The following is an 11,329-nucleotide window of genomic DNA, read 5'->3' on the forward strand; positions in this document are numbered from 1 at the left end:
TGCTTTCCACAGCGTGCACCACCGCCCTTCCACACCGCAGCACTCTGCTGCCTTATCGTCGTTGCTCACCAGTAAACGTCCACTTAATCTTAGAAAAAAATTGAAAAAAACTAAATGCAAAATGAGTAATACAGTAAGGGCAATGAATAATCGTGCTCTGCAGAGTCACAACTTTATTTTGAAAGATTTTTTCTCTTGTTTAGCATACATTTCTCTTGCATAGTCACTTGAAGACAGCCTGTGCTTGTTATCATTCATATAACCCAAGTTATTTATTCACATATTTCTCTTTTCCTGTTTGAACATCTAGTCAATACATTCCAGAAACCTCAATGTCCTTCCTCTGCAAGTTCACATTTTTGTAAAACAGTCCCTCTTTACTGGTGCGACAAACTTCAGCACACTTATCTAGAACCTGTTGATCCATTCACCTCAAACTAGTTTTTCTTTTCCCAGGCACCCAAGCTTGTCTTCAGGCAGAATCAGAGCAAAAGGAAAAAACAGCAAGAAGGCAGTGCTTTTGACTCCAAAAAGTAAGGAAATAAGTAATATAAAAAAGGAAGTTGTTGGTGATGTGTAAGAGCCCACTTCTTACTCACACAGTTTATTTCAGATTTAATTCCGGAACAGGCTTAATCTATTAGTTGAAGCTGAGGAGAAAAATGACAGTGTTGAGTCATAAAACATCTTGAGTGCCATTTGATTCTTAGCTCTTGAATTACAGTGAGATTCAACTTCCCTGTAAGGCTGCATTGTTTTCTGGCAGTGGTACTGTATTACCTTTCTTGTGCTATGATATTTAATTGTATGTATTTAAGCTTTAAAGTGAAGTTCTGCATACAGTTGTTTTTCTCATCCCAATTGCTGAGGCATTAAATAAGTTTCAGCAGTTTAGGATTTCTTGATTCATTATTTTCTACTGTAAGATGCTTTTACTTATTTTACTAGCTATGTAATTGTTTTCTTTATGGTACAGTGGGATTAATTTAAGAACAATGCATTTAATTTGTGAGTTTATTGAACTGAATAAACTTTGCATACGCAATCTGCAATTTTAAACTGAAATGAGGAAAATACCTCTGAGCAGAAGTTCTCAGAGCAATCATAGACTCGTGGGATGTCTTGGATTGGAAGGCATCTTACAAGTCATCTGGTTCCAACCCCTTGTCTTGGAAAGGGTTGCCACCCACTCAGGTCAGATCAACTTGGATCTGCTTTGAGCAGGGGACTGCACTAGGTAACCTCTCTAGGTCCCTTCCAATATAAATTATCCTATGGTTCCTTGAGACTGTTAAGTAGATGTATCACTGGGTAAGGGCAGGGAACAACTTGAACTGACTAAATAAGAGAAATTTAACCTGTTGCATTGTGAAAATAACATAAATTTCATTGATATAGTAGGGAATAATCAGAACAACTTCTCCAAACATTTTTCTTAACGAGAAAAATATCAAACACACACAGCTTGAAATGGTTAATGGTGTCCTCTATCTCTTCCACGCTGCCGATCTTTGAAAGACCCAGTCTTCCATCCAAACTTTACAACCAAAAATGGAAAAGAAATAAGATATGTGAAACGTCATTTGTATATTGTTTAAAGTGAATTAGTGTCACAAGTACAGTTTGGTTACAATGCAACGCTTTTTAGAATCTCTTTGCAATTCCAACTCTTGATTATGAACTCTTAAGCTGCCTTAAGTACACTGTCGGAAAGAGTTGTGAAATTATAGACAGCTCCCCCTACCTGCTACTCAAACCAGAAGTGAATATGAACAGCGGATAAGTGCCAAAAACCTGAAAAGCAAAGAAGCTCAAATATAGTAGAAGGCAGTCATTCCAATAACTTGAGATGCCTAGGAAACCATTAGGACAGTCAGTCTGCAAGCATCCTTGTATACATTTCCTAGCTATTCAATAAACAATAAACAGCTTGCTGCTAACTATTTATGTTATGTCTGGAATACACCCTACAAAACACAAAATGCCTTTAAGCCAAGGACAGGCCAGCTGCATGAGGACTGAGAAAACAGGAGGCAGCTGAGGAGTTTGCCCACAGCCAGTTCCTGCACAGGCTCCCCAGCCAGCAGATTCTCTGCATTGTGTTCCTCATTCACCAGGGTCTAGCGGGAATTACTGCTTGTTAAGTGTTCTGGTGTGCTGAATTATGGTTGCTTTCTCAAGGTGTGAGAGTTGGAGGTGGGCTGATAGTTGTGACTCTAGTGCTATGTTGTCGTAAAACTTAAACTCAACAAAACCATTCCTCTTCAGTGGCATAGTACTTTTCCAGATATCTCTTGCTGCTCACTGCGTTGCAGAATTCACAGGGAACCATGCACACACAACCATCTGAATAATAAGAGAAATCAAACCATAGATGAGTAAAAAGGAGAACAGCTACGTGAGCGAGAAACTATTTTTCTGTATTTGCTAGAAAAACAACGCAAGGTAATGTTGTAGTTGTGTCAACGTAATGTAAATGTAGTTTAGGATAGAGTTGTATACAAGTAAAAATGGTTTTATTAAAAAGGTTGTGCATACTATAGCAATTAGATAAGTATAACAGGAAAAGCATTACAATAAAGATGTGATGATGGAAGAAACAGCAAGATAGAAAGGTACTAAAAAAGAAGATTACTCACCCATATCAAAAGATTCAAGGTTTGCAAGGAAAAGCTTCACCAAGAAAATCTCCAAAAAGGGCAGTCAGCCCTTAAATGAGGTCTAAGAGAGGTGCAGCCAGGCTCCACCCCTTCCGGTCACACAGCTGAATTGCCTTCACCTGTGCTTCCAGGGCTGACCGAGTCCTTCCCCCACGTGCTCAGTCAGTGCTTCAGGCTGTGATTCAACGGTTACCACACGCTTACGTTACATGTATATGAAGTACTTATGGTTCAATTTTGCTAACGCGTTTTTTTCGCTAATGCTAGAGATTAGGTCTTTCTCTCCTTAACTGAAATTTGAGCGCCGCTGACAAAAGCCAATTCTGAATTTTGATATGATGTAGAGTACTTAAAATAATGAGTTAACTTTTGTATTTTTAGGCTTACTGAAATACTATGGGTAAGAACTTTGAAGGAAGGCAGTTTACTGGCGTGATTAAATTCACACCACCGTTATACAAACAACGCTATGAGTTTGTTAAAGATTTAGTGAGGAAATACAAACCAAAAAAGGTTGGTATATTTTGTCTTCTTGTATTATAAATGTAAAAAATGGCTAATACTAGGTATCTCTGGAGGGCAGGAAATGAGTAGATAATCTGGTGACCTAATTAGAAATCAATGCTACTGGAGAAGCTACTGTTAAAAACAAATTGCTTTAAGAGACATTTGATGATGTTTCTCAGGCATGAATATAATTTATTGTAAATTTATGGGAAGTAGGAAAATAAAAACAAGAAAACATGTCCTAGCCTATCTTGGAGAGCAGGTAGCGTTCTGGTCTTGATTTAACTTTGAGGATTTTGGATCAGTTGTCTTTCACTGTAGTGTTTTTTGTTTTGTTCTTAAAATTTCTAGAGCCTTTATGTCCGTGTACAGCATCGGGTTTACATCAATGCTCACATGGATGCTCTTAGTTGAGAAGTGAAGTTCAGAGTGTAGAGTTATGTTAGACCAGCTTTTCTCTATCCTAAAGGTCTGGTCATCAGCCACTCCTTTTGTTATTTGAGGGCATATGCCTTCATGTGGGAGATGTTCTCTAGAGTTACTGGGATGCTGTACATTTGCTTGTTTATAGCTGTAGTACCAAAAGGTAGCCCCCCTTTAAAACATTTTGAAGAATTCTCATGTTCTGAAAAACATTGTAACTTTGTCTAGCTAACTTGAATAGTTGTGGTTATTAATTATTATTAAAATGTTGTTGTTATAAATACAGAATTATTTATGGAAGTCTCAAATCATTTCATGTGCAAATGCTCTACATTAATAATATCTATTTTACAGGTGGCAGATTTAGGATGTGCTGACTGTACACTTCTCTGGATGCTGAAATTCTGTAACTGTGTTGAAGTGTTAGCTGGGCTAGATATCTGTGCAGCTGTGATGAAAGAGAAAATGTAAGCTTTTGAATTGTCTTAATTCAAGGTTTTTGTTTGATTTGACCTAATGGCATGATTTATTAACAGCAATTTCAGAATGAGGATAAGTGCAGAAATACCACTTGGCAAATGTAGAGCGGTCTGTTATTAATTGGTTACAGTGCCAGCTGTATCAGATTTCCTGGGGGAGTTGTTGGGCTCTAGTATCACCTAATGCAGCATATGTCTGGGTCATGGCCCTGAAGGTGTCTGCATCTGAGGAATATACTGTTTGTAAAGGTACAGATGCATTGTCTATAGCTTATTCTGTTTATACATGACGTTACTGTCGTATGCAAGTCTGATCCTTTTGAAATGAGTGTGTAACTCTTTTATGGGTCTTCATTTTTGATCATCTTATTGAAATGGGAGGCTGACTCAGTGTTTTGTGTTTAAGAAAGCTCTACAACTTCTAGCTTGTGTGACCCCTGAAGCACAGGGCAGATTTGGAGGAACACCAAAGTCTCTCTTCAAAGCTAATTTGAATTGAAAGCTTAATATGGCTTCAATAAATATGTAGTTTACAGATGCTGACATTGTCATTTGCTCTTTCTCAAGAATGAAGAAAACTAGCCATTTTAAGTATAGTGTTGATTTGTGTTTTGACTGTAGTTTTTCAGATCAAATTTTGCATATATATTTTAGTTTTCAATCTCATTTATTTGAAAAAAAAGTTTATACTTCATAACTTCTCCCCAAACGCTGTAAAGCATGTCTAAAATAGAAGTATTGTGTTTCTAGAGTTAAGCTACAGTCAGAATTTACAGTATCTTCTTTGGGTAAGTGTCTTAAAAATAGTGTAAATTTTTGTAAAGGAGAAGGACAACTGTTGGATCAACTCAATTTGCATCCTATTGAAATGATTATAAAAAGGATGTGTATTAGGATTTTTTTTTTCCCGGTAAAATGATGAAACTTTTAGAGTTAAATATCTAAGTAGGGTATTTGTTAGTAGAGTTGCATGCAAAATTTATCTTGTCCTAATGTCCTTTTGTGGTATTATGTTTTTAAACCTTCTTTTTTGTTGTTTTTTTTAAGGCATAGGTTAACTCCTCTTCCTGCTGATTATTTGGAGCCATCTGAAAGATCCTTAACTGTGACTTTGCATCAAGGCTCAGTTGCTCATAAAGATCCCTGCATGCTTGGTTTTGACTTGGTAACATGCATTGAACTGTGAGTATTAGACCAACACTAGATTTTTCTGAACTCATCAGGATTTACTTTAGAATTTTGTCTGTACTCCAAAGATATTTGATCAAGCCTCTCAAACAGAGAAACAAAATGTAGCATTTTCTAAGTTCTGCCAAAATTAACTGTACTTAGTACTTAAGTGGTGCTACCACGTGGTAGCAAAAGGAGATGCATGAAAGAGTTAAAATGTAAGAGGAGGTCTTCTAAGACAAAAAAAAATGTTGAAGTTGCTAGTCAGTTATGCTAATGTTTCAGACCTGGGCTTGAAAGTAAAAAGTACAGATGTGTGTTCTTTGTTTGTTTTTAACAAACAGAAAGTTAAAAAAGTTAAAATGCAGGTACATCTTTTACAGACGTATAAACTTACCTTTACAGAATAGAGCACCTGCAAGAATCAGAACTAGAGAAGTTTCCTGAAGTGGTGTTCGGTTTCATGGCTCCAAGCATGGTTGTGATCAGTACTCCAAATTCAGAATTTAATACATTGCTTCCAGGAGTGACTGTTTTCAGGCATCCAGACCACAAATTTGAATGGGACCGAGCACAGTTTCAAAGTTGGTGAGTTTATTAAATATCATATGCAGACAGCTTTGAATACAAAGTACTGGGAAGTGGAATGGCTAAACATGATCACAGAGGTTTGTGCATATGGTTTGCTGTCAAGAGTTTCACCCCAACCTATTTGGTGAATTGTTGCTTTGCTGTTTTAAGTAGTTAAGCACGTTCTCTTGGTTTTATGTTTTGTGACAAGTTGGTTTGCTTTTTCTTTAACTGCTTTGGGAAAAATACTTACAACTTTTGTTTTTTATACATCATTATTACAGTTAATGCATTTGGAGTGTGAAGTATTAAAAATAAGCATTTTCTCATAATAATATCCCGCTGTGCAAAAGTTTCATGTAAACCTAAAAGTGTGCTCAGTAATGTATGGCATGTAACCAAAGTGCTTGATTACTCTGGATCTTTCTATAAGAGTATGCAAGCAGGTTTATGAAATAGTAAGTCCAGTAGCAGAGTGTGTTGACAAAAGTTAAGTATGGTTTACTGAATCATGGCACAATGGAAGAATTTTATCAAAACGCATAAACATGAGAGTATTGTGTGAGATATAACAGTAATTTCTGTTTGCCTAAATTTGAGACTCTAAATGATTCAGACTGTGGTAGGAATGTGATCATTTCCGTGATCCAGCAAAAGCTTTTACAATGCTTATTTTCAGGCACGTTCTCTCATCTGTGAGAGTGCATCTTTATCACATTAAAAGACTGAAAATGTGGTAAGATCAGAATATGTTATCTATCTTAGGGCTCAAGATACTGCTCAACGCTATGATTACTCAGTGGAATTCACAGGTGTAGGGAACCCCCCAACAGGAATGGAAGATGTCGGTTTCTGTACCCAAATAGGTGTGTTTGTTAGAAAATACCCTCAAACTAGAGAACTTGTGCAGTGTGAGAAACCCACTGAAGCCGCTTACAAAACCGTAAGTATCCTTTTCTTCATTTAGGAGGACAAATATAGTGTAAGGCTTTATACAAACAGCCATTGAAGCTGTTCTTTCTGTGGTCTACTGTTGCTATCTGGTCTCAGCTCTGGTTAACACACACCAATCAGCTCAGAAGTGTCTGAGTCTCCATGATTTTTGTATTTAATTGTATGAAGGCCCTTACTTCCAGATAATTTACTAATTAGCAACATGGATAACAATTCTTATTTTATCAGACTATCACCCCTCTTGTAAAAATTCTCCATTACTACAGTTACTCTGACTCTGTAATTGTTTCTCTAATCTTTTCTTATTTTATCAAGGCTGTAAAGATTGCTGATGCTGACTTGGCCTGTTTCAGATACATGCAAAACAAAAAGCACTGAATGTGTATGAAAGAATGTATTTTGGAGAACTGCACAGCCTTGTCAAATATATTGCCTTAACAAACCTTTTCCTGAAGTGGATTGTCAGGACCTGTTTGCTGTTGGTCATGATCTCTAGCATTTGTTACACCCTAACCTCAGTGTTTTTGGGTAACCCATGCTGGCTTTTTACAAAGGCTTAGGTTCTTAGCCTGTAGCGCATGGGCAATTTTGGTTTGTTGTTGTAGGGATTTTTATAATTATTATTTTTTAGCACAAAATGACTATGTTTTGTTTGAAAGGTTTGGTTGGTTTTTGTTTTTCAGTCTTTCTTGGACTGATTGTTTTCGGTATATGTAGTTCTCTGTGGCTGAGGGACGTTGGTCTCAGCAACTTGCTTCTGTGCTCTTATGTTGGTGAGGGGGAAATGAAAATCCAAAATGAAATAGCAGGGTACCTTCTAAGAATATTATCTATTGCTACGTTGTGCTATGTTGCACAAAACCTAATGTGTCTAAATGCCTTGTAGTATAATCAAAAGGATACTTTCCTTCAGAGTTAGCGTTAGGTAATTAATGCAGAAATACATTGATGTTTTGTTTTCCCAAACTCACAAGGCCTTGAATTATTTCACTGAACATATTTTAACATTTCACTTCCTTGCTTAAGTATATGTATCTTCAAGTGTCCTGTAAAGTGAAATATATTTCAATTTTATAGGAATGTCTTTTGTAGTTTCTAAGCCGTAAAGGTATTCTATGCACTTCAGTCTTTACCTCTCAGTTACTGTCCTTAAGAGAATTGTAAAGTACTCTTCAATGCTCTACAGACAAATCTCAAACTAAATTCAAGTGACTGCCATATAGTGGAAATTGCTTTCATTATGATTTGTCATAGAATATCTTACGTAGTGGGTTTTGACATCGATACCCCTTGAGTTTAACAAGGGGAGTGTTATATCTTGTTTCTTATCAAAAATGTGACTGTCAAATTTTTGTTATCATTCTGTGCAAATGTATCAGCAGTTAAAGATCTAATCAGAAGGTAATAAATACTTACAAACTCAAACTTCACAGAATCACAGAATGGCCAGGGTTGGAAGAGACCTCAAGGACATGAATCTCCAACCCCCCTGCCACATGCAGGGCCACCAACCTCCCCATTTAATACTAGATCAGGCTGCTCAGGGCCCCATCCAACCTGGCCTCGAACACCTCTAGGGAACGCTTCAGCAGAAGCGTTGGTAGCATTTTGGTATAAAGCACTTAATAGTAAGCTAGTGGGAATTTGTCTACCTGATTTCTTTAACCTCTCGGGATATAGACTCATAGCATCATAGACTGGTTTGGGTTGGAAGGGACCTTTAAGATCATCTAGTTCCAACCTCCTGGTATAGGCGGGACAATTCCCTCTAGACCAGGTTGGGTTGCTCAAAGCCCCATCCAGCCTGGCCTTGAGTGCTTCCAGGGAGAGGCATTCAAGACCTTGCTGGGCAACCTGTTCCAGTGTCTCACCACCCTCACAGTACAGAATACCTCAGTATAAAACATGTTTACTGATTTTGATGTCACAGTGTTGGTTTTTTTAATCTTTGCTGCATCTGAGGATAAAATGCTTGCAATTGATTCTGAAAACAGAACAAAAGGCATATTTGCAACCTCAGATTCTAAAGAATTTAGATCCTTCATAGCCAGGAAACTGTCACCAATACCTCGTCATCAGTAATGTGAGAAGTAAGAGAAGGATTAAAAGCATCAAAGAATTGCTGGGCTTTACCTGGCTGTACCTATGAGTACAACTTGCAGATATGAGCTCTGTTATTATTGCTTTTATTATTATTATTATTATTTTTAGGTTCTGTTAACTTTTCTAAGAGCTGTTGCAGTGGCAACACATGAAATCAAGTAATACTGTGTAGTTTTTCTTTATTTGAAAATATGTAAAAAATGAAACAGGATTGAATCAAAATATGTTTGCATTCTGGAAGTTTTTTGACAAGTATTCACAATGTGAATTTACGATAATAGTAAGTGTTCTGTGTGTTCCTGCATGCTGTAAAGGTCTTCAAAGCAGTGTATCCGAGTCTTAAAGATGAGAAGTACCTGCAGAATGCGGTGGTCAGTGAAGTTATGTTCAGAGCACAAATCATTAAGCGAAGTCTGCTGGACCATTTACTGTCAGAATATGAGGAATGTGATGATCCTACAGAGAGAAAATTGAAACTGCAATGTTCAGTGAACTGTTTCTCAGAAGATTTTGAAACACTGGCTGTTGAAAAAAGCATGGAGCCATTCGTCAGTGGAAATGTGGTTTATATACCTCTGAGAAAAATTTTTTCTTTTCCCAAAGTAAATCAGCTCTGTGGCACTTTTGAGAAGTTTTGCAGGCTTATTACTGGCAAGGTCACACTGAACAGTGATTGTTCTGCTGTGATGCTCCATACTGAAAATGAAAACGAAGAGAATTAGACTGGTTTTCTTACTTCAAGTTCAATGTAAGTAATGAAAGCAGTGATATTAGTAGCTGTAGATTGGTGTGTTCTGGATGCTAAGTGGAACCATAAAATCATTCCTAAACTGCTCAGGATGCATCTGCCAGCTTTATTTTTTTCCATGAATGCCAACCTGGCCTCAGTTTTGAAAACCTGTATTTTTGTGCCACCAGAGGTTGTTCAAGTCTGCAGTTTGTATCTCCTTCACAGTATCTTTGGTGGCTTGGAATGAGCAAGTATTAATGTAACTAACTTAATGTCTATGAAAGATGTTTCACGCTTTTCTAAAAATTAAAAAAAACAACCAAAAAAGGTCTACGTACTGTTTCTTAGAGAGGATGGCTACATTATATCTTCTAAATTTTTGGAAGACTTGAAAGGGAAGAGACAGCTGTAATTAATTCAGTGTTTAAGTGGTTAATGACTCCTAACCCCCATTCTTTGTAAAATGGTTCACTTTTGTTTTTTTAATGATAGTTTTGACAAAGGTAAATTCTTACATTTGTGCTTATGCCTTTTCTGGGGAAAATATCAAGACAGACTACAGATGCTTGGCTGTATCTGTTTTGGTGTTCCCTAGCACATGCATACGTACTGAAATGGAAGAATATATTGCTTATCATATACAGAAGACCTATTTGGAACAGATAAATTAAAATTGACACTGCATTTTTTACTAGAAGAAGTTACAGAATTCTGCGTGCCAGCTTTCCTGGTTTACATTTGCTTAAATCACTGTTAAAGTCTTCTTTGAAGTATTGAATTAATGGTCTTTCCATGAGGTTAAGTCCTCCCACAGGACTCACTGTGCGCAGCTTTTCACTATCACATTGGGCTTTTGATGATTATATATTCATTGTGTCAGATCTAGACTTGACATTTGAAACTGGTGAACGTCAGTTTTGCTGTCTGAAATCAGGATGATGAAAAGAAGTTTATGAAAATTAGATGTTCTGAGTTGCATGTGGTAATGTGACCGACCAGGAGATGGCACATGCATCTTGAAACATATCAACTTCAGGTTGTTCAAGCAGATATGTTGTTGATATTTTGATAAAAGATCCTGAAGCTGGTGTACGTTAGTCTTGGTGCTCCTTTGGGATTAGGTTTGGTAGACTTCTAGCTAGAATGTGCTTAAGCAACAAGCTTAACTCAAATCTGGTAGGGAAGATGTAGCTGTTGCCCTGTAAGGAGTTCTAGATTACTGTGGGCATGCTTTATTCTGGAAAAATATGGAGCCATGGTTAACTGTAGCAAGAACCTCCTGAATTAAAACTCTTGAACACTGTTAGTGTCACAAGAGTTGTAGAAAAATTAACTAGCAAGTACAATGAACACTTTACTTTTTTTTGGCAGGGGAAAAAAGCAACCTCAGTGAAAGTTACCTGAGTTACTTATGGAATTTTGTGTTACTTACGTGTAAAAGTGACACATCCAGTGTTGAGAGAGAACTTAAATGAGATCAAAATGAACAAGTAATATAACTTAATGCACTTTTAAAAAGAACACAACACAATGGAATTGTAACAGAAATGTTAAGAAATGCATTAAGAATGTTTGTCTTTCCCCTTCTTGCTGGTAGGTCCTGCTTTGTGGTCATACAGGGAGTTCAGTCAACTAATCCGTTGCTGACACTTTTACTGGTTCAACAGGTAGGAAGAAGAAAGCAGGCAAGAATGAGCAGTTGGGTGTGGAGAAGGCAGAAAATTACTTACTAG

The 11,329-nt window shown here is 37.1% G+C and overlaps 1 protein-coding gene across 7 annotated transcripts in view; it reads left to right on the forward strand.

Moving 5' to 3' along the window:
• Positions 1 to 11,329, forward strand: part of HENMT1 (HEN methyltransferase 1) — a 37,939-nt gene that overhangs the window by 501 nt on the left and 26,109 nt on the right. For 4 of the 7 annotated variants that reach the window (XM_085231442.1, XM_085231441.1, XM_010715650.3 and 1 more), the window contains exons 2-8: positions 457 to 533; positions 3,042 to 3,173; positions 3,945 to 4,057; positions 5,117 to 5,251; positions 5,645 to 5,827; positions 6,575 to 6,752; positions 9,181 to 11,263. In XM_085231442.1, the coding sequence (XP_085087568.1) occupies positions 3,057 to 3,173; positions 3,945 to 4,057; positions 5,117 to 5,251; positions 5,645 to 5,827; positions 6,575 to 6,752; positions 9,181 to 9,588 (1,134 nt within the window). In that variant the 5' untranslated portion in view covers positions 457 to 533; positions 3,042 to 3,056 and the 3' untranslated portion in view covers positions 9,589 to 11,263. The remainder of the gene's footprint in view (positions 1 to 456; positions 534 to 3,041; positions 3,174 to 3,944; positions 4,058 to 5,116; positions 5,252 to 5,644; positions 5,828 to 6,574; positions 6,753 to 9,180; positions 11,264 to 11,329) is intronic. The other 3 variants (XM_085231444.1, XM_085231446.1, XM_085231443.1) reach the window with 2 other exon arrangements.

This window comes from Meleagris gallopavo, chromosome 10 (genome assembly GCF_905368555.1).
Source record: "Meleagris gallopavo chromosome 10, MGAL_WU_HG_1.1, whole genome shotgun sequence".
Lineage (NCBI taxonomy): Eukaryota > Metazoa > Chordata > Aves > Galliformes > Phasianidae > Meleagris > Meleagris gallopavo.